This window comes from Theobroma cacao, chromosome 5 (genome assembly GCF_053813885.1).
Source record: "Theobroma cacao isolate CCN51 chromosome 5, ASM5381388v1, whole genome shotgun sequence".
Lineage (NCBI taxonomy): Eukaryota > Viridiplantae > Streptophyta > Magnoliopsida > Malvales > Malvaceae > Theobroma > Theobroma cacao.
The window spans coordinates 45,196,951-45,224,931 of NC_142643.1; the positions used below are offsets into that span (position 1 = coordinate 45,196,951).

General features: G+C 33.5%; 4 protein-coding genes across 4 annotated transcripts; all 4 read right to left on the reverse strand.

Annotated features, from left to right (window-relative positions):
- Positions 1 to 2,844: 2,844 nt before the first annotated feature.
- LOC18600181 (F-box protein At5g07610-like) lies at positions 2,845 to 4,559 on the reverse strand. The gene is made up of 2 exons (XM_018121081.2): positions 3,397 to 4,559; positions 2,845 to 3,091 (listed from the first exon to the last, which is right to left on the reverse strand). Exons 1-2 carry the CDS (start codon positions 4,557 to 4,559, stop codon positions 2,845 to 2,847), a joined length of 1,410 nt encoding a protein of 469 aa, XP_017976570.2.
- Positions 4,560 to 6,275: 1,716 nt separating this feature from the next.
- Positions 6,276 to 7,466, reverse strand: LOC18600182 (F-box protein At5g07610-like). The gene has a single exon (XM_018121082.2). The coding sequence runs from the start codon at positions 7,464 to 7,466 to the stop codon at positions 6,276 to 6,278; it is 1,191 nt and encodes a 396-aa protein (XP_017976571.2).
- Positions 7,467 to 17,221: 9,755 nt separating this feature from the next.
- Positions 17,222 to 18,802, reverse strand: LOC18600184 (uncharacterized). The gene is made up of 2 exons (XM_007030501.3): positions 17,744 to 18,802; positions 17,222 to 17,323 (listed from the first exon to the last, which is right to left on the reverse strand). Exons 1-2 carry the CDS (start codon positions 18,800 to 18,802, stop codon positions 17,222 to 17,224), a joined length of 1,161 nt encoding a protein of 386 aa, XP_007030563.3.
- Positions 18,803 to 21,637: 2,835 nt separating this feature from the next.
- Positions 21,638 to 22,637, reverse strand: LOC18600185 (pro-hevein-like). Its single transcript, XM_007030502.3, has 2 exons — positions 22,087 to 22,637; positions 21,638 to 21,966 (listed from the first exon to the last, which is right to left on the reverse strand). The coding sequence occupies exons 1-2, from the start codon at positions 22,492 to 22,494 to the stop codon at positions 21,751 to 21,753; spliced, it is 624 nt and encodes a 207-aa protein (XP_007030564.1). The 5' UTR covers positions 22,495 to 22,637; the 3' UTR covers positions 21,638 to 21,750.
- Between the last annotated feature and the right edge of the window lie 5,344 nt (positions 22,638 to 27,981).

A 27,981-nucleotide genomic window follows, 5' to 3' on the forward strand; every position in this document is an offset into this window, starting at 1 on the left:
AATATATTTAAAGTTGAGTTTCAAATATTTCTATTACATTGAGATCAAAGTTCTTAACAATATGTCATTTATGAAAGTAACATTTCTTGCAGTTTTAAAAAGAGAGAGCTCATCAATTATATCCACTTCTTACAGGCTACAAGCATTCGAATCAGAAATGCTGTGGAGCCCCTGGAGTGTTGCTAATAAAGAAAATAGTTTCCAGAATCTGATTCGATTCCTTGCTCTATTTATTTTGATTCGGAGGGCAGCTTTGTTCGGTTGTGGATTGAAGATGAGTTGACCAATTGTGGGCTGGACTCGGTTGTGGATTGAAAATGAGATGAAGAATCTTGACCAGTTGTGGGCTCATTTATTTCATAAAATTTATTAAGTATACGGCATCACATCCCCCGAGTCAAGTGAACTCTTTTTGTTTTTTTTCTCATCTTCCATTCTTCTATAAGAAAAAAATGCAATGGTTGCTCTTTTATTTTGTAGACTATATTTTTATATTTTTCCTTTTTATGGATAAATATTCTGTTTTATCCAACTTTTGTTATTTTTATTAGAACTCATACTTGATTTTGCCTTTTGATGGTTTGATGGTTGTCTATAGAGGGAGAGTGTTTTTCTTATCGGGTAAAAAAATCAAATATTTTTAATTATATTATTTCCTAAATTAGTTAATGCATTTAAAAAATTTAATGATATTGAGTGACAAAGACACTAAATTAAAATTGTCATACACTTCAATTCATTTGTAGTGAATGGTTGACAAAGGATAAGGTATTAATCCAAAAAGTTTTTGGAGAAATTGCTAATAAAAATGTTTTTTATAGTATTTAGAAGTTATGTGATTTAAATAAATGTCATGATCTTATGAATCACTACCTTTAAAAATCTTGTAATTTAAATAAACAACAAGTGTCCCCTTATGATGCATATCAATATCGAATGGTTAAAGAATACTCTAGATAATTCATTTTTATTTTTATTTTTTGGATAAGTTAGAGATGCACTATATTAATCACAAAAAAAAAAAATACTGGCGATATATGCTAGCAATGAGATAAAAGATTTTTGAGTCCTGCACCATTATATTAATCTTGGAATGTCCTGTACCACTAGAAAATAGCCTGCCTTAAAAATTCAACTACAGTACAATTTTTGAGTCCATCTCTAGCATTATTGGCCCCAAATTATTGAAGAAAGAACAAAAACATTTGCTTTTCCTCCAATTAAGTCATGGAATAATTGTTTAACTATATATGTGAAAATATAAAATAAGACAGCAAAGATGCTTTAATGACTTTGCTAAGTTGGCCAACGCAGAAACTTGTTCTTTTTTTCGAGGCTTAATTTGCCAGGAAATACATCAAAAATCAAATCAAATGGGATCAAAATTTGCTAGCTTGCTCTGGATTAATGTTGGACTTGTTTCTTTCATTGAATTTATAATTATTGTATTGAAATAAAAATAATGAGGTTGCTTATGTACTTTGGCGTATATAAACCTCCCTGTTTTCTATTTTTATTAGGTAAATATAATGCAATTTGTTTTTAGTTTGGACTGACCTCTTCGTCACCGATGGAAATGAATGCATCACATAATTGGTTTTTCTTCTTTCTCGTGGTGATTGGAATTTGGCATGGCATTCCTTCATTGGCTTGTCATTTACTGTCACACCAATCAAAAGCTCTACTATACAAAATTTTTGTTTACAGTTTCTCTGCCTTTTCTCTCCTACCCAGCGTTTCAACCAGGAAGCACAATCTCTCTAATAAGATTGAAAGCTTGATAAATCCAGAAAGGCATAACCAGTGAGCGAAATCAACCAAGAACCAGACTTTGAAGTTCCAAACCAAAAAGAAGATGACCGACAACTCCAAGAATCCATCAACCTCTCCCTCCTCCGCCTTGATAACTTCAACAACATTATCGTTTTGTTATGTATGTTAATGGTACAGGCTGAGGATAATGAAGGAGCTAGCGGATGAAATAGATGAGTCAATGGTGCGATGAGGCAATGCGAGAAGATAGAGATGTGTGCACTACTGAACCAATAAAGGTTTGCTTTTCTTTCTCAGGGTCACGCTTTCTAGTTGTTGAGGAAAAACAAGTTTTGATACTTGTTTTTTGTATCAATGGTGGTAACTTTGGGGAAATTAGTGAAGAAATTAACAAACTTCTGATTTCTGAAAAGCTTTGACAAATTGAGATGGTTGGTTTTATATCAATTTAGCTTGCAATTTGTGAGTGGTATTAACATGTCAAGTTTGTTGTTGTAGGATGATGGTGAGCTGGATTGTGAAGAAGCTGTGAGAGTGGAGGAAATTGGGGAATGTTTGGACCTTCATGTCAAGTGCCCTTGCGGCAAAGGCTATCAAATGATTTTGTCTGGACAGAATTGCTATTACAAGCTCATTTCGATTTGGCTCAGCAGTGGCTTCAAAACGTTCATACCATCAAAGATTGAGTACTCATCAATCATCATATTTGGATTTCAGTTCTTTTGTTAGGGTTTGTTCTTCTGGAATTGTAGCCTTTTTTTTCCTTTTAGGTAACATCCGGTTCTCATCTATGAAGAAGGGATGTACCTGTTGTATTTGTTTTATGGAGAGATTTTGCAGACTCAAAATCTAGATATATCTTTTACATGTAGGTTCAAACTGGAAACATATTGCAATAGAAGCAGAGGTCCATAAGGAACCTTTTTTTTTTTTTTTCACATTTCAGAAAGAATTGTTACAATAACAAGGGATGTAAAAAATTATTCAACATAAGCTGCAAGGTAGAAACATTCCTCCAATTGCTATCCTCAGAATTTTGACTGAAGATTTTTCACGATTTTTCTGTCCAGTTTAAAAGGCCTTGGCTAGAAGATCAGGATTAATGGATGGGTCTGATCCAAACGCTGCATTTGCTATTGTAATGACACCAGGATTCTGGCTGCTTAAAGCAGCAAGAGCAACAGCCAGAAAGCCGAGGTCAATGATTGTTGGTGAAAGGACATAATTTACTAGAGAACTTCCTGTTACAACCTGATAGTCCTGCCAAGAAAAAATGGTCTGACTTACGACCTCTACATTGAATTGGAGGCCATTTAAGCTGTTTGTAAAACATTGAGATTAAAAAATACTACTAAAAATCTATGTATAGAACTGAATAACAAGGAATAGGCAGCCAGATTCATTTAACTTTGCAAACTGATAAACATTATTTTTGCTAGAAGTTTGCAATGAGAACATTGAACATAAGAAGATGAACAAAATAGCAGAACTGTAAAAAACCAGTAAAAACATTGTAATAATATAACATCAAAGCTTATAAACCAGTAGAATTACTCAACAAGGTTGAAGTAGTTGCACTCTCAGACACGAGCGAGGGTCTCAAAGTATTCACAGCACCGAAACCTTGCACGATCGAACAGATAATTGTTTGCCTTAGGACCATCTGTCCGTACTTCCATCACCTCCATTTCCTCATCCCTGAGATTGTAATATAGTGTCATACCACTTTCAAGTACTGCAACCACTGAATCTCCTTTGTTCTCATCACAGAGCACAGTCAGACAGAAAAGATTATAATTTCTGTAAGGAGGTATAAGGTTGAAACTTTGCATTTCAGCTTCAAAATCAACACGGTACATGATAAACCAACGCGAGTAATTCTCTATCAATTCATAAACTCGAAATATTAAACGCCAAGCAGGCTTTCGTCCAACGGCAAGATGCAAATAGCCTCCGGACTCCCCAAAATATCGAGGACCGCTATACCGCCTACGTAGCTTTGGCATTGGCATCGGCATCAAGCATTCGGTCCCCACATCAAAGTATAGCGACTCTCTAGCAGTGCTATCCCAATGGATCGCACCGTTAAGGAAAACAGCATGGTCGAACTGTATAGCGACCTCTGAAGTGAATTTGATTTTCGATACACTCCAAGAATCTGTCTCTGATGAGTATATGTCCATAGAAAAATTAGAAGTCATATGACGTAAGCAATTGTTTTCCTCGTCTTTCTCGAGGAAAACTTCCTGCCAAATAGAAATAATCTTATAATAAGGTGATTTGCGAGGGTCAAAAGCAAGATTAACACCAACAAGCTGATATTCCAGCATTGGAGGCCTTGGAAGAGAGATCATCTTGAATTTCTTGATCACAGGGTTACAGATAAAATAACTCTGATTACCGTAATCACAAGTGCAAAGAAGCAAACCAGTGCAAGATTGCATTATTTTGATGTCAGGGGCATTCATGAAATCCAAGAGCGGGAGTTGTTTGGTGTCGCAGTTCAAAGGAAGGAACACGAACTTCGTAGGTGGTTGTTTGTAGATAACATCGAGAAAGAGTGCCGAAGGTTTGAGAAGGCCTTCATTGAGGAGGAAGCGAGTATGGGAAATGCTGAACTCGGGGCTGGATATAAGCGACAGCCATTGTTTTGAAACGAGTTTGAACTGTAACAGAGTTTTCGTAGGTAATCGTCGGAGGATTTCTGTTAAGAGGTCGTCCATATCGGCAACCTCCTCTGCTGGTGTCTTCACCCTTCTTTGACTGGACGCTCTATAGCTTGCCATGGCCATAACAATGGCTTAATGATTTCTGATCACTTGGTTACCCTGTAATTCTTTGAGAGTGTTTTCCTTTTTATACTCCCTAAATTCTATATATATGGAAATTAAGAAACTTACCATATAATTTAATCTAACCTAATCATTGAAAACCAAAATTTATAAGAAAAATACTTTAGATATACCGACTTTTAACGGAAAACGAATTTGATGTAAAGAAGTTATTTTATTCACATATTAATAAGTTAAATTGAGTTCACGTGTCAATTAATTATTGTAAAAGTTAAAATTTTATATTGAATGATCATATTAACCTTTAACGAAAAATGAATTTAACTTGGAAAAAATATTTTGTTCACATGTTAATAATCTAAGTTGAGTTCATGCGTCAATTAATTATAAGAAAAAAAATATAAATACAAATTTTGTATTGAATGATCAAATAAATCTTGTTTTATAATTTGAATACACATTTAATGTATTTTTTGGCAAAAAAGGAAAGCAATCTGTTTTTTGGATTTATATGAAAACTAAGGAGGGAAAACAAGGAAAGAAATCCAAATTTGCCAAGGTAACGTATCCTTTTGGATTTTTTCTTGACATAATCCCTAATTCATTCTGTTTTCTTTGCCAAGCCACCTCATTATCTTCATTTTCCTACTAAGCTTCTAACCTGGGCTAAAACTTTCCTACTATATTTCCATTCTTGTCATATGCCTTGCTCTAAATTCACTCACTTTCCCTTTTAATGAAATCCATTACAGTAGGATGCATTTTGGCTCTGCATTTAATGTAACGAACATTCAACAATCGACTAGCAAAATTTTCTTACCCAATAATTGTTGCCACTCCAAAGTCTTTTCGTACTGTTTTTCAATGCAAATTTCTCATTATGATTACTATGAGTTACTTGGTACAATAATTGAATCAACATAGTCTAAGTGGTTGTCTCAGATGATTTTTTGTTAACATTTTCTCATGATAGTACAATAATCGGGCACTAGATAGAGATAGATTGTATAAAATAGATATTCCATGTTAATTTGTATCTCATTCCAATCATTTAAAGTCGTGTCATCAACTGAAGATGTAATACGTTTCGCTCCAAGACACCTCCTCCTAATGAAATATCTTATATCTACGCATACGAGTACCAACAAGAGTGATCTACTTCTAACGTCTTTGTTCAGAATTTGATGTTTGTATCCCATTCCAAGAGCTTGTTCTCATTGGTCCTTCAAGCATCGTCTCTATATTGGCTATTTATCAACATTGACTCCCTTCAATATCTGCCTTGCTCACTTTGTCAAGCCAAATTAAAGCAATGGTCGATAATACTTGAAGGTACTAGGTGAATGCATTTTGACCGCTGCTAGACAATCTCCAATTTCTCAAACATTTCTCTTTTCCAATGGATTCCTTTATCCGATTTTAATAAATTTCCCTGAACTTTAAGGGAAATGAAATTAAAAATTACTACTAAAAAGCTATGTATAGAACTGAAAAATTATTAATTTAAAGACCTTTAGTATGTACAAGGAAAAGGCAACCAGATTCATTTAAACATTATTTTTGCTACAAGTTTGCAATGAGAACAGAAAGCATAAGAAGATGAACAGAATAGCATAACTGTAAAAAAACAGGACTAAAACATTGTAATAATCTAACATTAAAGCTTATAAACCAGTAGAATTATTCAACAAGGTTGAAGTAGTTGCACTCTCAAACACAAGAGAGGGTCTCAAAGTATTCACAGCCCCGAAACCTTGCAATATCGTATCGATATCCGTTTGCCTTAGGGCCATCTGTCCGTACTTCCATTTCCTTATCCTTGAAATTGTAATATAGTGTTGTTCCACACTGAAGTACTGCAACCATTGAATCTCCTTTGTCCTCATCAGAGCGCACAACCAGACAGAAAATATCATAATCGCAGTAAGGAGGTTTAAGGTTGATACTTCGCATTTCGGCTTCAAGATCAATACGGTACTTGATGAACCAATCCGAGTAATCCACTAGCATCTCGTAAATCCGAAATATTAAACGATAACCAGGATTTTGTCCAACAGCAAGATGCAAATGGCCTCCGGACTCCCCAAAATATCGAGAACCGCTGTACCGCCTACTTGGCTTTGGCATCGGCATCGGCATCAAGCATTCAGTCTCCACATCAAAGTATAGCGACTCTTTAGCAACACTATCCCAATGGATTGCACCGTTAAAGAAAACAGCATGGTCGAACTGTATAGCCCACTCTGAAGTGAATTTGATTTTCGATACATTCCAAGAATCTGTCTCTGATGAGTATATGTCCATAGAAAAATTAGAAGTCATACGACATAAGCAATTGTTTTCCTCGTCTTTGTCAAGCAAAACTTCCTGCCAAATAGAAATAATCTTGTAACAAGGTGATTTGAGAGGGTCGAAAGCAAGATTAACACCAACAAGATGATATTCCAGCATTGGAGGCATCGGACAAGAGATCATCTTGAATTTCTTGATAACAGGGTTACAGATAAAATAACTCTGATTATCATAATCATATGTGCAAAGAAGCAAACCATTGCAAGATTGGATTATTGTGATGTAAGGGGCATTCATGAAATCCAAGAGCGGAAGTTGTTTGGTGTCGCGGTTCAAAGGAAGGAACACGAACTTCGTAGGTGGTTTTCTGTAGATGGCATCGAGAAAGAGAACTGAAGGTTTGAGAGAGCCTTCATTGAGAACGAAGCGAGTGTGAAAAATGCTGAAATCGGAGCTGGATATAATTGACAACCATTGTTTCGAAACGAGTTTGAACTGTAATAGAGTCTTTGTAGGTAATCGTTGGAGGATTTCTATTAAGAGGTCGTCGATGTCGGCAACCTTCTTTGCTGGTGTCTTCATCCCAACCTCATCTGCTGGTGTCTTCATCCTTCTTCACCTTGACACTCTACAGCGCACTATGGCCATATATAATTCTTTTTTATACTCTCTAAATCCTATATATAAGGAAAATTAACAAACTTACTATTTAATTGAATTTAATCTAATCTCCTCTAATCATTGAAAACTAAAATTTATATAAAAAAAACAGTTTAGATATACCGACTTTTAACGAAAAATAGATTTGATGTAAAGAAGTTATTTTGATTACATATTAATGACCTTAAACTAAGTTCACGTGTCAATTAATTATTATAAAAATTTAAATTTTGTACTCAATGATCATTTCAACTTCTAAGGAAAAACAAATTTGACCTAGAAAAGATATTTTGTTTACGTGTTAATAACCTAAGTTGAGGTCATGTGCCAATTAATTTTAAATAAAAAATTAAATTTAAATTTTGGGTTGAATGATCAAATAAATCTTCTTTCTATCATTGGAATACACATTTAAAGTATTTTTTGGTAGAAAAGGAAAGGAATCTGATTTTTGGATTTCCATAAAAAAAATCCAAATTTGCTAAGCTAACGTATCTTTGTGGATTTTTTTTCTTTGACATAATCCCAAATTCATTTTGTACTAAAAAGAATTCAAATTAAGATAATATTGACAACTAGGATTCACCTCTCTGTACCATACCCAAAATTGCCACCTCATTATCTTTATTTTTCCACTAAGCTTTTAACTTGGGTTAAAACTTTCCTATTATATTTCCATTCTTGTCGTATGACTTACTCTAAATTCGGTCAAAATATTTGGAAAGTCCTTGTATTAGGATAGTTTGTTCAATTTAATCCCTCTATTCAAAATCGCAACAATTTTGTCCCTCAATTTTGAGAATTACTTCAATTTACTCTCACTTATTAACGGCATTCAATTTTACCGCTAAAAGAAATGGCGTCTACGCTAATGTGGCACATTTGGAGGATGTGGCACAACATGATGATGTGGTAGTACCACATGGCACTAAATATGATGATGTGGCAATGTTGATGTAGCACTAACATGTTGATGTGTCAGTATCACATGGCATATCAAAAAAATTATGTCATGTCATTGGGATTAAATTGAACAAAAATATATAATATTAGGATTAAATTTAACAAAATTGAGATGTTGAGTGACTAAATTATAAAAAATATTTTAAAAATATAAATATTTAATAGATAATAAATATACTTATTAATAAGCTAAATATTTAAGTGTATTATCACATCCAACTTGAAATCCATTACAGTAGCAATCCTATCTTTTCGCTGCTGCAAGAACTCTTGTCAGAACAAATCTAATAGTTTATACAAAATCTGCAAAAGCCATATCGATATTTGTTATATTGTAACACCACACCCTCTTCATTCTCCCATCCTCCAAATTATAGAAAATTGCATTTCCCCTTAGCAATACTGCAAGCATTGAATCCTCTTTTTCCTCGTCACATTGAACATTGTATGAAGATTAAATCAATACTATAATTTGCATTTCCAAATACGAAATGTAAGAGTTATGATAAAATTGAAGAGAAGGCTCTGAATTCCATCTTCAAGAAACAAAAAAAGCTTTAATTAGAAGAAAGGCAAAAAAGTTACTAAGAGGGGCTATTTTACTGGGAATGAAGGTTTTTTCCATTAAGCACAAGCATGAGAGTGATTTTATGGAACATAAAGGGGATTGGGATCTTGTGTGAAGGTCATGGCATTGAGGAGGATTATTTTGAGTACAAGAGATTGTTCCAAGATTCAAACTACGCAAGTATCATGGTTGCTGTCACAACTGCATTGGATTTATTTAATATGGGTTTGAAAACCTAACTCCCTTGTTGTGGTTTCATGGATAACAAACGAATTGGTGAAGCCTTGGGACTACTAGAAGATTTTCTCAAAGAATGACAAGTCACAAATGAACATTGGGAAGGTGATTTTCTAGCGTGCTCTTATGGAAGATAATTGCTTTGCAAACTATTGGGCAGGGCTAGGAGTTGATCGTTGTAATTTATTCTATGTTTGGTGGTAGGAACTCTTTAGGTATGTAATTTCTGTTTGACTCCAGGGTTATGTCTCGAATATTGAGTTGGCTGGCATTATGTATTTATGATGGCGTTAATGTGTTCTGAGGTGTATCTTTTATTGTGTTGTCAACCCATCTCAGACAATGAGACGTGAAGATTGTAATGATCTTTATCACTAATGAAATTAAATTTTTGATTGAGAAAAAAATTTATAGAGTCCATTGCAGACTCCACCAGTTCGTCAGGTCGGGACATTAAGTAACCGCAACACGCCGTAGTTTCAGAGCTTTAAGCAATGCAATTAATTAATTAAAAAACACCACCTCACACCACAACAAAGATTACCAGCAGAACGTAATAGAAGGAAGCACATCATCTTTCCTACTCCCATTAACTCTATGATCAACTTTCCTACTCTCACTCATATTGAAGATGCAAAGCCATGCAAAACAAAGGCATAATAAACAAAAAAAAATCCTTAAACTATTTTAAAAAATTCAAATAAACTTTTCTACTTTTATTACGTTCAATCAAATCTTTATAATTTTATTTTGAGCCAATAAGCCCTCGTATTGTTTATTTTAAATCAAATAAGTCCTTATGACTAATGATTGATTTAATCAAAATATCATTTGTTATTCTATATCGCATGATGCTGTCGTGATATGTTAAAATATCATAATTGATTATAATGTGGCAAACTGGCGTAACATAATTGATATGACATAACATATTAATTTGACATGATAATATAATCATATGGTATTTTTTACCTTCCATATCAATGTCATATCAGTATCATGTGGATATACAATGACAAGTAACATTTTTAGCGAAGACAATTAATCAATCATTAGTAATAAAGGCTTATTTGACTCAAAATAAAAGTACAGGAGCTTAATGAAACGCAATAAAAGAATAAAGGCTCATTTGAATATTCTTAAATAATTTAGGGGCTTATTTGAGTATTATACCTAAACCAAATTCAATTCCAATTAACTCAAGGTGATTTGAGTCGTGGATTTTAATCGAACCAAAGCAAACTCCATGGATATGTCCTTGGAAGTCTATTAACATGTTGGTGTATTTTCAAAATGAAAAGTTATGTCTTTTCATATGAAAAGTTACAAATGAAAAGTTAGTTTTTCACATGAAAAATTGTGACTATTTGAAAGCCACATCAATTGAAAGGTTATATCACATAGTGTGACATAGTGTGTCTATTGAATTGTAAGTGATTTTTCATATAAAAAGTTATGTCTATTGGTAAAGTGTCATATTAGAAAAACACTTTTAAATCCAAAAGTTATAAGATAATTAAAACACATCACTATTCAAAAGTTTGGATATGAAAAGTTACCTTTTCATATTATAACTCAACGGTTTTGTCTTATGAAATAAATAGTTGTCCTTTTGTAAGGTAATTATTAGAATAATACCTTTATTCAAAGATTATGTCTTGCAATAAACAAAATATCTTTAAGACGTAAAGGTGCCTTGATAAAAAAGTTGTATCTTTAAAGAAGAGACACTATAAAATTTATATAAAGAACTTACTGTCAACCATTTTGACATACCAAAAATAATTAAGACAAGAGTAGAAAAATCAAAAGCAAGAGAAGTGTTATGTTCTAAATAAAATTCAAAAAATGAACATACACACTTGAGTTCCCATCATCTTCCAAAGGAGACCAAATTTCTTATAATCTATTTGCTACAAAAAGTAAGCTCTAAAGCCAAACAACTTTGCAACTCTAAGGGTATGTCAAGCGATCTACTCTTATAAAGTGAAAGATGAAGTTAGATGTTGGCTTCATTGTATCCTAAGGCTATTAGCATTATTCCCCTTTACGTATTGAGTAGCGATGGCAAAATAAGCCTTAAAGATGGTGTCTTTTAAAAGACATGCATTGAAATCAATTTTGTCGATTCCTTTAAATTCCAACTAAACATTATTTGCACCAACACAACACTCCATCACATTTGCTTGGTACTGGTTTCCCTTTAAAAGATTTGTCAACATTGAATTAAAACTCACGAAGCAAAATCCATGAGGCTCCCTTCTGTGCAACTTGAAGAGTATAGCTAAGTTTAACTTGCCATGGTTCAAGCCACCAAACAACTACCTCCTTTATTCGCCTCATGTCTTTCACTAACTCTAATTTAGAACATGGACATCATTTTAACGAGAAAGAGCATCTCTTTTCCATTAAAGATTGATTTATTTCTTATCAATTATAGTGACCAAAGGGTAGTATCACATACCGCTCCAACATAAAGAGTCAAACCATGACTTAATAAAAGATTCAATAGAATGAGGAATAATCCAAGAAATTCCCCACCATTGTAATACAAAATACCAAACAAACCAACCAAAGTGACATGTAATAAGAATGTGTTTGCATATTTCCTCAACAATACCACTTCGACAACAAAAATAATTACTAGCACCCACTTAATGAAACACCTTATTGGTTGAACAAAAAATATATATATAGATTCTAAAAAATTAATAGTTGATGTACTACTTTACCAAAAAAAACAAAAAAAAAACTCAAATTAATAAACAAAGAACAACTGGGGATTAGTCCTTTACGTTACTTGAGAATTATTCAAGATAAAAGGCAAAACGAAAACATTGGAAGGAGATCCATTGCATTGTAGAAAATCACAAAGCACATACAAATCATTATTGACACTCAAGCTTAACTCGCAAACTCAAACACAAAAACTCCACCCATAAACACTCTCCCTAACAACAGAAAGCACCTACTTTCCTAACTTTGTAAAGTTTACTTTCTTAACATCCCGTGTGAATCCCTTGTGACACACCATACATTCACAGTACTAAGATCCACACAACTCATAATAAAACCACATATGGATCTCAAAAGCAACCACTCAGTGGCAAACAATAACTTGCCACACCTGTCTCATAGATTAACTATGTCATGACACACTTTTGACACCAAATTAAAAATGCATGAGCAATAAACAAGAAGCCTGTTCACTATTTTCTATTCTTGCACTCTCTTTTGGCCACTTCTTTCATCTCCATCCCTGCATTAACATTGAACATTTTTGGTTTTATACCATCACCAGAGCAGCTTTTCCATAACCCATAAAATGTTGAGCAATAATACTTGCATGGTTGTAACATACTGCTATTTTCAAACTTTGTTTCTTTAGTTTCTATCAGTTTGCTTCAGTGTACTGGTTTTAGAGTTAATCCAATCTTGAGCTATCTTTTTAACATGTTCGTTTGCATGGAAATTAACACTTACACTTGTTAAACATGTTTACAGCTGTTTTTTTATGTACACAAGGTATATAAGCCTTGTTTTGTATTGATAAAAATAGTTCTGATCATTATCTTATATAAGCCTTGTTTTATGTACACAAGGTATATTGAGCAATTGTAGGATCTTATTGGACCTGAAAAAACTAAGAATCTTCCTTCCTTCTATTTAGTTTTCTCTTCCTATATTTTCAGCATGTCTTCACCAGCAGCTTCTTATGTGTCTCCGCCTATATTTGATAGCAAAAACTATCAAGTTTGGGTTGTCAAGATGGAGGCTTTTCTCAAAGTTTATGATCTTTGGTCAGCTATTGAAACTGAAGAAGAACTTGTTGCCTTGAGAGACAATACAACCAGAAATCAGATCAAACAATACTCTGAAGAAGTAACAAAGCGATACAGAGCTTTGTCCTTCATTCACGCTATTGTGTCTGAAAAGATCATCAGCAGGGTTATGAGTAAAATTGCAAAGAAAACATGGACCATGCTTGAGGAAGATTATGAAAGCACAACAAAGACCAAGCAAAATACAAGCTTAGAACCTTCGAAGAGAGTTTGAATTGATTAGGATGAAGAGTCACAATCTGTTGAGGATTATATTGATTAAGTCAGTCGACTAGTGAACCAAATGAGGTTACTTGGAGATGATCTGTCAGAAATTCAATTTGCTCAAAAAATCTCATCAATTTGCCTGAGAAATTTGAAGCAACTATTACATCAATAAAACAAACTAAGGATATATCTCAACTCACAGTGTCAGAATTGGTTAGTTCACTTTAAGCCATTGAACAAAGAAGGTCAGCTCGACTGGAAGCAAATGTTGAGAGTGTTTTGGTTACTTCGAGCAAAGGTAGAGTTAATGTAGATTCTCATAACAAGAAGTTTACCAAAAATAAACAGAAAAAGGCTTCACATGCAGGTCAATCTTTAACCAAGAAAGGTAAGTACAAGATTTGCACTTACTGTAAGAAAAAAATTGTTCTGAAGATCAGTGCTAGTTCAAATCAGATGTTAAATTTCAAGCTTGAAATGAAATGGGACATGTTGAGAAAATTTGCAAGAAGAAATCCACTGCCACTGATAAAGCTCTTCAAATAGTTGAAGCTACTGTCAATCTTGATGAAAATCTATTCATGGCCCTGAAAAAGTCAGTAAATGACGTTGATAACCAAGAATGGTTATTAGATAGTGGGAGTTCAAGTCATGTTGCTCCAACTTAAGTTGTTTTTGTCAGCTTAGATAAGAGTTACCATTCAAGGGTCAAAATAGAAAATGGGATTTATCTTCAAGCTATTGGCAAAGGTACAATTTGTGGTCCATTCTGATGTAGCAGGACCAATGAAAGTAGAATCATTGAATGGCAGCAGATATTACTTGATTTTTGTTGATGACAAAACTCGATGATGTTGGATATACTTCATGAAAGCTAAATCTGAAGTATTTGAGTTATTTCAGAGATTTAAAGCTATGCTTGAAGTTGATATTGGCTCTAAAATTAAAGTTCTCAAAACTAACAATGGAGGAGAATATATCTCCAAAGAATTTACTGATTTTGTTGCAACTACAAGTATTTGTCATCAGTTCTCTACATCTTATTTTCATCAACAAAATGATGTCAGTGAAAGAAAAAATAGGACTATTCTTGATATGGTAAGAACTCTATTATTTGAGAAGAATCTTCCAACAAAGCTCTAGGCAAAAGCTTTTAATACTGCAGTATATCTGCAAAATATACTTTCTATTCAAGCACTAGGTGGGAAATCACCATATGAAGTCTGGTTTGATCAAAGTCCTTCAATAGAGCATTTCAGAGTCTTTGGTTACATTTATTATGTCCAGGTACCATAAGCCATGAGAGATAAGTTGCAGTACAAAGCTTAAAAAGCCATCTTTATTGGCTATAGCTCTAAGTCTAAGGCTTACAGAACCTACTTTCTTATTTTTGGTAGAGTGTTTGTCAGCAAAAATTTGGTTTTTGATGAAGCTGCAAGTTGGAATTGGGATATGTAAGATATTGCAGAGTCTCAAAGTCCAAGTGTAATTCATTCTTTTCAAGAAATTGAGTTTGGTATTGATCAAAATGTTGATGATGAGCCTATGAGAGGAACTTGATCACTCAATGATGTATATTATAGGAGTTTAGCTATAATTGAAAAACTGACTTATTATGCAGGTGCTACTAAACAACTAAAGTGGATAGTTGCTATGAAGGAAAAGCTTTATATGATCAATAAGAGTGGCACTTGGTCACTAGTTGATCGACCTCTAAATAGAAATATAATTTGGGTCAAATGGATCTACAAAAATAAGCATAATCTTGATAGGTCTCTCAACAGATATAAAGTTAGACTAGCAGTGAAGGGGTACAATCAACAACCTGGTGTTGATTACTGGGAAACGTTTGCTCCAATTGCAAGAATACAATTTTACTATTGTTAGCCTTGTCTGCTGCCTTGGGATGGAATATCTATCATCTTGATGTGAAGTCTGCCTTCTTTAATGAAATTCTTGAAGAAAAAATCAATGTCGATCAGCCTAAAGGATTTAAAGTAAAAGATGAACCAGACAAAGTTTACAAGCTTCATAAAGCTTTGTATGGTTTGAAGCAAGCCCCACAATCCTGGTATAGCATAATTGATGCTTATTTGATCTCCAAAGGTTTTACAAAGAGCAATAATGAAGCTACATTGTATATACTCAATAGTGAAAATCAATCTCCATTAATTGTTTCACTATATGTGGATGACTTAACGATTACTGGAGGAAATGATGCTACTCTACAATTGTTTAAGAAGCAGATGCAAAATGAATTCGAGATGTTTGAGTTGGGATTAATGAATTTCTTACTTGGCCTGGAGATTAAACAATCTACTGCATGGGTATTTTTGTTCTAACAAATTTATGTCAATAAGGTTCTAAGAAGGTTTCATATGCTCTAATGTAAACCTACAGCTACACCATTAACTGTAAATAAGAAATTTTCAGTGAATAGTGTAAGCAAGTTGAAAGATCCATCTTAGCTCAAAAGCTTGATTAGCAACCTCTTTTACATATGTTTTTCAAGACCAGACATCATATGCTCTGTAAGCTTGCTATCTAAATTCATGAAAAAACCTACTTATCTTCATTTAGCAACTGGAAAATGTATACTTAAGTATTTGAAGGGCACTCTAAACTTAGGAATCTATTATACCAGAAATCTAAACTTCCTTCTTACTGCCTATTCTGATAGTGATTGGGCAGGTAATATAGATGATTCCAAGAGCACTTTAGGCGATGTTTTTACTCTTAGAAATGGAGTTTTCTACTGGAACTCACATAAATAATCCATTGTTGCTCAATCTACAGTTGAAGTAGAGTATATATTAGCTACGGCAACTTCCAACCAAGCTATTTGGTTGAGAAAAATGCTCATTGATTTGCAGTTTCCTCAGAAATTTCCTACTACATTATTGGTCGACAATAAGTTACCTCTTGTTGTCACCAAGAACCTTATTTTGCATGGCAAGACCAATCATATTCAAGTGAAATTTCATGCCATCAAAGAAGTTAGGTGAAATTCATGTTTAGTATTGTTGTTCTAAACTGCAGTTAGCTAATATCATGACCAAGACTTTGGGAAAGCCAAGATTTGAGTACTTGAGAAGCAAAATGAATGTACAAAATGCAAGTATTATGAAGGAGTGTTGAGCAGTAATACTTGCATGGCTGCAGCACATGGCTATTTTCAAACTAACTTTGTTTCTTTAGTTTATATCAGTTTGCTTCGTTGTACTAGTTTTAGAGTTAATGCAATCTTGAGTTGTCCTTTTGACGTGTTACTTTGCATGTAAATTAACACTTATACTTGTTAAACATGTTTACAGGTGTTTCTTATGTACACAAGGTATATAATCTTTGTTTTGTATTAATAAAAATAGTTCTTATCATTATCTCTTCTATATACTCTGTTCTTTCTCTCATTCATAACATTAATAGAAAGGTCTCGACAATCCAGAAGCGATTCACTAGAGATGATCTCATTTAAAAATCAGATACAAATCTAGTAAAAACAAAAACACGTTGCAGCTCTACTTTGTAATCCGATATTCCCTCTAGATTTAAGCATAAACCATCAACAATTAAGCTTGTTTTTTGTTGATTACATCAACTTTTATGGCAATTAAGCAAAAATACAAACTATAAGGAAAGGAGGGAGAGAAAAGACTAGTTTTATATTCATGTGCTATAAAATTTATCATTTCTACTCTGTGTTCCTTGACCTAACCTATAATTCTTAGTTGCCTTGAGCTGCACACTAATTTTCCTACACCAGAAAGAATCTAATGTCTAAAGCAAATTCAATCCACATGATAGTTCAAACATGGTCATCAAGTTGTTGCCAAAAGTTGAGAACGAGCGGTAACAAATCTTCTTTTGAGATGGAAATTCCCTCCAACTCAGAGAAGATCAAAATCTCTTAGACGATCTTCTATTTCTTCCTCCAACTCAACGGATTTGTTCCTTATTCGTGGAACCGGCCATGATAATACTTCTTCCACCTAACAAAGCAAATATGCACCCATTTAAGATATATTAATAAATTTGTTTGTGTGGAGACTTAATTACTGATAAGAACATATAGTAGTGTACTTTTTTCTTTTATTGCTAAACGTTGCAGTAGATAATTGAAAGTAATTTCTTCTTGAGACAAAAAATGTCTATAGGTTATACTAATATCAAATAGCTAGACAAAGCAATCTTGTTAATAAGTGATAAATCTTATAAATTGCAATAAGTCTACGTCAAAATGTTTAAAGCAACAAATTTAACTATAAATAAGAGATAACAAATTAATGCATGTATGATTTGTGTGAATTATTTGCTGTCTGTAAATTCATTTTCATATATGTTTTCAAAATTTTCAGCAAAGATTTAAAATATTCTATCTAGAGGAATACATATGTCATATATGAGTTTACCTCAAAAAGCACGCATTCTAAGTGAGTAACGAACATGTCCTGACATTCTTCACAATAATAGATATGATATTTTGCAAATCTTTCTTCTTCACAAATGTCACAATAATACTCTCCTGTATCATCCTCAACAAATGAATTCTTAAGAACAAGTGGATGACTGTGATGTGTAGATTTAACCATTTGTGGTATTGGAAAACATTCCAAATGAAGGCTTATATTAGCCTCAATGCAGAAACAGAAGGGTCCAGCACCGGTTTCATCACATCTAAGACATGTATATCCGTTGAAGAGCATTTGGCAACCTATCCCAAAATAGAAAAAATCAAGTTTGCATGTTCGAAGGTTAAATTTTAGAGCCCGCCTCATGGAATTAAGGCATGTAGGATGGAGATGTAAGTCACACTCCAAACAACTATAGCTAATGCCAACGAATCGGAAATCACAGGCATGGCAACTTTCCGTAAGGAACATTTTTGCCATAAGCGGGTGTAGCGGATGAAAGGGGTGTTGCATCTTTTCAGGAAATTCAAGACAAGATTCACGAAGAACATAAATATCATTGCAGTCTAGGCAACAGTAAGCCAGACCAAAGATTTCTAGTTGGCAATAGCTACAGTAGTAGTCTTTCTTTGCACTGCCAAGTACCAACATGTGATCATGACTGAAATGAGATATCTTAGTTTTTCTAGCCATCTCTTTTTGCCTTTGGCCTTGATTGCTAGGAGCACTCAGTCCTGCACATTTCACATCAACCTTGAAATGACACTCACAGCAGAAGTAAAGAAAACCATCTGAAATGTCCCCACATTCATCACATATAAAGTGCCTGGTATTAGGAGATCTAGTAAGAAGGTTTAGAGCATGCTGGGGATGAAGAGGATGTAGCACCTCATTGGGCAATTCAGTGCATGCTTTGTGTAGGTAATATCCACATTCTTTACAGATATAGGCTGGACCATGAATTTCCAGCTTGCAAGCCTTGCAGCCAAGATTTTCATCTTCCTTGTGTACCTCATGAAAATTCAAAGGATGATGATGGTTGAAATGCTGAATTTGCATCTGAAAGGTAAAAGAAAAAACAAACAAAAGAGACGGATACTCTGTTTTGAAGATATTCAAAAAAAAGTATTAAGGAAAGATTCACTAATAATGAAAAATTATTATATTAATCTAAAACCATTCTCTCTACATGTAAAATTTAAGAGAAATATCTCACCTAAAATCAATTTAATAAGTGAAGTTCACAGGAATTTTCCTCCATGAAAACCAAAGAACCCACATAAATTGTAATCATATATTTGTCATCTTTTGTTGAGAAATTGTGACAACATCTCAAGCTGTGAATCACCTTCTTGCCTCCTCCAGCATATAATAACATTATTAAAGTTTCCTTCCGCAAAGATTTAATAATTTCAAAACTTAAATTAATAAAAGAATATGACTTTTGAGTTTCAAGGACTATTAATATTTTTCCAATACCAACACAAAAAGCATCAATTTCATTAAAAATTCTCCATAAAGACCAGGGGGTCAAATTCTTCTCCTTTACCATAAACACTTTCACTTACTTACATACGTGAAATTTATTTTATTACAATTTTAACATAACACTAAGACACCGAGTTTTGCCATGCAAAACATTTTGTACAATACTGTCATTATCAAAGACTAGGAGTCAAATTGCTTCAAGAGTTAGGGGAAAATTTTATACTATTGTCTATGATGCTATACTTTAAGTTCTCGACTCTTGTAAATAGTAGTATCAATTGTTTCACCAAGCTCTGATTCACCGTGTTCCATCACTTTCTCTACCGAAACTTTGCCATCCACCATGAGGGAGGTTGCCCCATGCTCCAATTCCATATTCATAGACCCCGGCATAGAGTTGGTTGATTTCTGCTCAGTCAAACATTTACATTTTCTATTAGTAATACAAAGAGAGAGTGAAGCAAAGGGATTGGATTTCTGCCTCATATATTCTATTAAATTTGCCTTTTAAAAAAATAATAAGTCTTACCTGATTGAGGCCACATTCAAATATGAGTTAGATAATCACATCTCTCACAATAACATGATTGTTTGAATTTTTTTTTTTCTTCACAAATATCACAATAATACTCTCCTGAATCATCTTCTATAACCAAATCTTTAAGGGAGAGTTCATGCCTATGAGATCTATGTTTCACTTTAGACGGTATTGAAGCACAATCGAAATCAAAATTGAGATCGCATTGCACACAGCGGTAGAAAGCACACTTCCTTGGGACGGAATTATGATAAAAAATTTTTCTAAATATGTTTGGGATATCGTGACAACAATTCCCACCACAGCTGTTGCATGTGAAAATTTTATAGCGAGAGTGTTTTAGCAAATAGGTCAGGTCATGCTCATGGCAGTTATTCTTGAGAGTGGGTAGGAGTCTTGCACAGCCAATATGAAGCCAGAAGTTGCAGTCATAACAACAATAGTGTCGATTCGGATACTGATCAAGTTCCCCTTTGCAAGCATTGCAATAGGCCGAAAGATTGCTAAACTGCAAGTAAAGATGGTGAGAAGGATGAAAAGGATGTTGCAGCTCTTTAGGTATCTCCCAAATGCATGATTCATGAAGGAAGAAATCGCAATCAAAGCACCCATAAGACCTGCCTGATAAAGGCTCCTCACACCAAGTGAAAACGTAGCTCAATATTGATATCTTCCTATAGCTGAAGAGGCTCAGCCCATGCTGGTGGATGAAATGCTTAATAATGCTTCTTTGCTCTTTATGTACGCATCTCCACCGGCCTTCTTCATTAGTTTTTAAAGCACAAAAGTAATCAAGATTGAAGGAGCAATGTTCGCAGCTGTATTTGAAACCTCGAGCTATGCAAACACATTTATCACATATGAAATCCTGCGATACATGGAAAGACAGATCAAGGAAGTGTTCAGAGTGGAGAGCGAGTGTTATCTGAACAGGAAGCTGTTGTTGTTTAGTCTTGATGGAGCCAAAAGTTGCAGCTTTCACAGGAATAGGCCCCAGATACAATTTTCTGAGTGCATTTAGCACATACCCTGGGATGGATATATTGATAGTCATAGTACAAAGGACCGTGTTGTAGATTATCATAGCACAAGAAATGTTCATGAAGGAAAGGTTTGATCTCCATCTCAAAGGAAAATTGGTATAGTTGGTAAGAGTCTAAAGAGATCAGTATAAAGCCAGAAAGGCAAAATTATATGGTATCAACAATCTATTATGATCAAAGCAAAAATGAATTTGTAAAGTATATGTAGACAATAATTTCATACATTATCATCAAACCAAACTTCGCTATCTTTCATTATGAGGGTATAAGCTCAAGTATTTGGCTGTAATAACAGCCTCTGTTATTGAAACGTAAAACAGGGATGAACAGAGCTTAGGGTCCACCAAAGCAAGAATTGATAAAAGCTTCATAAGGATATTCTGAAGATTAATTACAAGCTAAATATATGAGTTATACATGATCAACACTTGTAAAACTGCATGAACAAATGTTTAGCTTAAACCATATAATGGACATCCATGGCTACACGTTACAAGGACATTGAAATATACTGGTAACTTTGCATTACAGCAAGACAACCTGAAATTCTTGTCCAAGTGTACTGTGTATGCAAGTATCAACTTTAACATCTTTTGGTATCAAATAATTGAGGGTTGTGTGGTGGATTTCGGATTGCTTGGATCAATCATAAAGCTGAGTTCTGAATAATTGATTCTTGCGGTCGGGCCAACACAACAAAGTTATTCCATCTTCCTTTTTACTATATTCTTTTATTTTATTACAAGGCATAGAATTATGACTTCAAATTTAAACTTAAACATTTGAAGTTCATTTTCAGTTGGAATAAAGATATGTAAAAGAATATTTCAACAAAACAAGCAAACCCCAGAAGAAATTTATTAAGCCAGCTCTCAAAACAGCAGCATATTCCCTCACATGATTTGGCTTTTCTAGCACATAATTAAGCAGCAAACATTTTATTTACTGCTATCATCAACAACAGAGGAAAGCAAAGGGTTGAAACCATCGCCACAATTAACAAACTCATATTTTACTGTAAGGTGGCCTTGGGCATATCCTACTCCATCAGTGTCCAATCGGTTGAAAACACCCACATCCAAATCCAAACCTCCATTGCTGCATCGATCCACAATCCTCACTATTTCTTGAGCATTTGTTCTTGTATTTGTAACCTGTAAAAGCAGCACAAAATCAAGATTAGACCTTAAAGAAATGAAGGCAATATTAACTTGATCAATGAATAAACTTTGATCTTGAATTAACAGGGGGGAAAAGGTTCATTAATTTCTTACCCTCAAGCACCTGCCACAAGCAGCTGGGAAAGTAGGACCAACAGGGCCACAAAAGGCAGTCCAACCATACTTACTCCTCCATGAGAATGGCTTGCTAGCATCCCATGTAGAGCAATAGGCACTCACAGCCATCAGATCCCATCCATGTTGCTCTGGATTGTAGAAATGATAAGTTGATGTCACAGTCGCAGTCTCTCCTCCAGGCCCACTACTTTTGCAATTACTCTGGCAATTATTTTCAGGCAAACAATAGGCATCGGTGTTGCCACACCACCCATATTGGCTGCAACATAAGTTGTCCGGGCAGATTGTTCCACCAGCTTGCCAGCCACATTGCTCAGCAACTGCTGCTCCCACTAAGCTAACCAAAAAGACAAGCAACCTCGAAACAGTATTAACTTTATCCATAGTTTTCTTTTCCAAACTGTTGAATTTGTTATGTGCAATGTTGTCTTTGATTTGTTAAGGTTTTATAGAAAGTTGGGTTCATGTTATCATTAAAAAATTGACGTTGTAAACGCGTTGGCAATTTGGCATATAACAATTGGAAATTTGTAAATTACAAAACTAGGGAGATGATGTTCCTTGCTTCCTAGGATATGGACCATTGGATTGCTAATCAAATGGTTTGTGATTTGAGAATGTTGAAGATGAAATGGCAAGGGATTGAGGTGGAAGTGCTCACGATGGAAAGCGTGAGGCGGCTAAATAGTTTGTCAAAGGCGGCTAGAAATAAATGTTGATTAAGAAGATAAGGACAAAGTTTGAGATTAGCCGCCTGCTTTCTTTGCTCAATTTTGCCTACATCCATCTACACAGCTTACTCTCCTTTTCGGGCAACTCAAGACACAAGGAAATTTTTAATGTTTAAGTACATGTTGGATTCTTGTCTCTGAGAATGAGCTTTTTCTAAGTTAATAGTGCTTCTCTTTTTCCCAAAGTTTGTTTTTTCTTTCTTTTCCTTTCTTTCACCAAAGTTCTTTTTCTCTTTTCTTCTCTTTTTTATTTTGAGTTAGCTATATATCCTTTTCGTGCTTATCTTTCCCACTTATGTTATTAGATGTAAAACATATTATTAATTTACTATTACTAATTAATCCACAAAGCTATCTTGAAGTGATCAATCATTATTAAAAAAAAATCGAAATATCTTTTGATGTATGTGATTTTCTTAATTTTATTCTTGTTTTAATCGGATCTTTGATTATAACCATAAATAACTTGATGAGTAACATGAGTTTTGACTCTAATAAAAAAAATATTGTTTAAAATTTGTGCGCATTCAACCCATAAATATTTTTAAAAAACAAAGATTTAAGTTTAAAATGAGTTCAGAAAAGTCCAAGCTCAAAACAGTTCAAATTCAATCAAACTCAATCTCCTATCTTATTATACTTCCACGGGAGAGACATAAAAATTAATTTTTAGATCCAATATCAATTGACATTTTCAAGAGATATTTGTATGTAAAAATAACTTTTTTTTTTAACTTTTCTATGATATTGAAGTGGATAATATTTTGTTCTAAATTGTTATGATCTATGGAAAATAAGTTTGTAACAATTTAATTTTTATTATATAAAATATTGTAGACATTCATTTTTTCCCTTAATTATAATAAATGAAAATCAGCTCAAAAATAACAAAAAAAAGAAAATTCTAGAATTTTTTTAAAAAAATTAATAATACTAATATTGAAGACAAAATCAACACGCTGAGCAGAGGAAATTGGAACTGCCAGGGGCATTCCCATGCATAGATTGCTTAATTGGCCAATTCCACTTTTTCTTTAAAAGGTTGTCCTAGTATACTGCAACTTTGATCAAATTAAGAGTAAGATATTCTCGTTTATGGGGAAAGCCAGGTGTCCCTGCTAGACTTTAGGGATTACCCTTTATGGTAACCCCCTGACTTTTGTACACCATGTAAAATTCATGTAAAATGCATAACATGAATTATTTCTTGTAATTAATTTAATCAAGCATGCACAAGATTAAGCTAAAGTTCTATCTTTTCTTTTCTTTCATTTTTTTTCGCAAACACACCATTAATTCTCCTCTTTGATTTGTTTTTAATATGGGTTTTCATCATGCATTAGTGTAAGATTTTGGTTTTTTCTTTTTTCCTTTTTGTTGGTACAAGATTCATTTCACTATGTAAATATGTATTTCTCATGAAAACAAATTGCAAATTTAAAAGAAAGAAAATAACCTCATAATTAATTGGGGATAATATGTATCAAATTTAATTAATTAATTTCAGATAAAATGCATTAAATCATAATAAAATAAATGAGCTTAAATATTAAAAAAAGGGTCAAATATTACTTTTAGTGGGCTAGGTACGAGCCCACTATCCTTGGTTGCTGGCCCTATCCCTCTCTTCCTTCCTTCCATTCTACTTCTCTTCTTAGGCCTTTTTCTTTGGCTCTCCCTTAAACGGCCGTTTTGGTAACCTCCCCTCCTTCCAACGTGTGCACCATTTCTTCGAGTTGTTGCCAAAAGTTGAGAGCAGAGCAGCAACAAATCTTGTTTTGAGAATGAAATTCCCTCCAACTCAAAGAAGACCTTTATCTCTGAGACGATCTTCTATTTTTTACTCCAACTCAACAGATTTTTTCCTTATTCGTGGAACCAGCCATGATAATACTTCTTCTACCTGAGAAAGCAAATATGCACCCAATTAAGATATATCATAAATTTGTTTGTAAGGAGACTTAATTAGTCAGAAAAACAGAGAGTAGTATACTTGTTTCTTGTCTTGCTAAAAGTTACAGTAGATAACTGAAAGTAGTCTCTTCTTGAGACAGAAAATGTCTATAGCTTATTCCAATACCGAATAACTACACTAAACAATCTTGTCAACAAGTGATTAATCTTAGGAAATTGCAATAAATCTAAGTCAAAATGTTTAGAACAACAAATTTTACAATAAATAAGAGATAACAAATTGATGCATGTATGATATGTGTAAAACTGTTTGCTATTTACAAATTCGTTTTCATGTATTTTTTTTTTCAAAATTTTCAACAAAGATTCATAACATTCTATATAGAGGAGTAAATATGTCATATGTAAGTTTACTTGATAAAGCACGCATTTTATGTGAGCAACAAACATGTCAGTGACATTCTTCACAATAATAGATATGATTTTCTAGAAATCTTTCTTATTCATAAGTTGAATTATCTTCCACAAATGTATTCTTAAAAACAAGTTGATGAATGTAATGTGTAGATTTAACAATTTGTATCTTTCCTGATATAAGTTTCTTTTAATACATGTCTTCCAAGAGAATTTGGCAACCTGTCCCAAAAAAATAAAAATTAAGTGTGATGATCCTTTCCAAGTGAAATTTTAGAGCCTATCTCAAGTAATTAAGGCATCCAGGATGAACCTCTAAACCACACTCGAAACAACTATAGTTGATGCCAAGGATTCTGATATCACAGGCATTGCAGACTACACAGTAGTCTGCCATGTTTGCCACAAGCAAGTGAAGCGGATGAAAGGGGTGTTGCATCTCTTCAGGAAATCCTAGACAAGATACATGAAGAACATAAATGCAGTCTAGGCAACAGTAAGCCAAACCAAAGATTTCTAGTTGGCAATAACTACAGTAGTAGTGTTTCTTTGCATTGCCAAGTACAAGCATGTGTTCATGACTGAAATGGGATATCTTAGTTTTTCTGTACATCTCTTTTAACCTTTGGCCTTGATTTCTTGGAGCACTCATTCCTGCACATTTCACATCAACCTTGAACTGACACGGGAAGCAGAAATAAAGAAAACCATCAAAAATGTCCCCACATTCATCACATATAAAGTGTTGGGATATAGTTGAAGGAGATCAAGTAAGGAGTAGAGGATGCTGGGGATGAAGAGGATGTAACACCTCCGGGTGCAAATCAGTGCATGCTTTGTGTAGGTAATATTCACATTTTTTACAGATATAGGCCTGAGTAAGAATTTCCAGCTTGCAAGCCTGGCAACCAGGATTTTCATCTTCCTCAAGTACCTCATGAAAATTCAAGGGATGGTTACGGTTGAAATGGTTTATTTGCATCTGAAAGGGAAAAGAAAAAAATACCAAAGACACGGTTACTCTGTTTTGAAGTATTGTATTTAGAAAAGAATTTAAGGAAAATGCACTAATAATAAAAAATTATTATATCAATCCAGACCATTTTCTCTGCATGCTATCATTCAAAATTTTATAATAGACATCTCATCTAAAATCAATTTAATAAGTGAAGTTCACATGGAATTCTCTTCCATGAAAACCACACAACCCACATAAATTATAATCATATATTTGTCATTTTCTATTGAGAAAATCTGACAACATCTCAAGCTACGAATCACCTTCTCTCCCCTTCCAGTATATAATAGCATTATTAAACGTTCATTTTGCAAAGATTTAATCATTTCAAAACTTAAAATTAATGAGAAATAAAACTTTAATTTCAACATGTACTTTAATTTCAAACTGTACTTTGATTTCAACTTTAAATTTTCAAAAATCGAGCTCAGCTCGATCCATGAACACTTTTATTTGCTTACGTAAATATGTGAGATTTATTTTATTAAGTTAAATTATGTAACTAGTCCTTTTACTCTAACAAAGTGGTGGATTGAGTCTTGTATAATAACTTGTAAAAATTGAATCCATATACTTTCTAAAATTGACAATACCAGTCAAATTCTTAACAAAATTAAAATTTTTATATTATTTATACTGACATGATTTTTTTTATTGTTGTGGCATTGAATATGATGTCTTAATGATAATAAAACATTTTTTATCTATTTCACAGCACACTTTTCAGTGCTTTAAATTATGGGATACAGAAATTCAATTCTTCTCTATCTCACAACACTCTTTCCCTAAATCCTAGAAACCTATTCGTATTTTCGATTTATCTTCTTTTTCAATCCTGTTTAAAACCACTAGATCACATTAGATAATTTCAAGTTTACACTTATAAAATCGATGTCAATACTTGATCATGTCATATTAGTACTACTATTACATCATTCATTAAATGTCACATTATTATTGACATCTCATCAAATTCAGTATTACATCAATAAAAAAGTATTACATCAACACAACCAAACATCATATTAGTATAGATAACAGAAAATTTTTAACACATTGAACTAAAATTGTCAATTTTGAAAAATACAAAACTCAATGTTTGCAAATTATAATACAAACTAAATTCACCATTTTGGTATAGTATAGGTACTAATTGCATATTTTGACCATTTTATTACAACTTTAACATGACACTAAGACACCGAGTTTTGCAATGTAAAACATTTTGTACAATATACTGTCTTATCAAAGACTAAGAGTCATATTGCTTCAAGAGTTAAGGGTAATTTTTATACTGTTGTTTTGGATTTTGTACCTTAAGTTGTTGACTCTTGTAGATACTAGTATCAATTGTTTCACCAAGCTCAGAAAGAAATTCTGGATTGCTCTGCTCCCACTTACCTTGTTCCATCACTTTCTCGATCGAAACTTTGCCATCCACCTTGAGGGAGGTCGCCCCATGGTCAAATTCCGTATTCATAGACCTGGGTATCGAGGGCAACAATTTTTTGGTTGATTTCTGCTGAGTCAAACTTTTACATTATGTATTAGTAATATAAAAAGAGAGTGAAGGAAAGGGATTGGATTGTGCCTCATATATGTTAAATTTGCCTTTGAGGGGAAAATATATATATATAAAGTAGGTCTTATCTAATTGAGAACACATTCAATATGAGTTACATATTTGCATTTTTCATAATAATAGATATGGTGATTTGAGTTTTTTTTTTTTTCACAAATATCACAATAATGCTATCCTAAATCGTCTTCTCTAACGAAATCTTTAAAGAAAAA

Excerpts from the sequence above, each read along its gene's own strand:
- LOC18600181 (XM_018121081.2), bottom strand. The coding sequence starts at position 4,559 with ATGGCAAGCTATAGAGCGTCCAGTCAAAGAAGGGTGAAGACACCAGCA. Across the intron at positions 3,092-3,396 it reads TATCTGTTCGATCGTGCAAG|CTTAAATGGCCTCCAATTCA; the intron begins GTTTCGGTGCTG and ends TTTTACAAACAG.
- LOC18600182 (XM_018121082.2), bottom strand. The coding sequence starts at position 7,466 with ATGAAGACACCAGCAGATGAGGTTGGGATGAAGACACCAGCAAAGAAG.
- LOC18600184 (XM_007030501.3), bottom strand. The coding sequence starts at position 18,802 with ATGCAAATTCAGCATTTCAACCATCATCATCCTTTGAATTTTCATGAG. Across the intron at positions 17,324-17,743 it reads TAGAATGCGTGCTTTTTGAG|GTGGAAGAAGTATTATCATG; the intron begins GTAAACTCATAT and ends TTGCTTTGTTAG.
- LOC18600185 (XM_007030502.3), bottom strand. The coding sequence starts at position 22,494 with ATGGATAAAGTTAATACTGTTTCGAGGTTGCTTGTCTTTTTGGTTAGC. Across the intron at positions 21,967-22,086 it reads CTTGTGGCAGGTGCTTGAGG|GTTACAAATACAAGAACAAA; the intron begins GTAAGAAATTAA and ends CTGCTTTTACAG.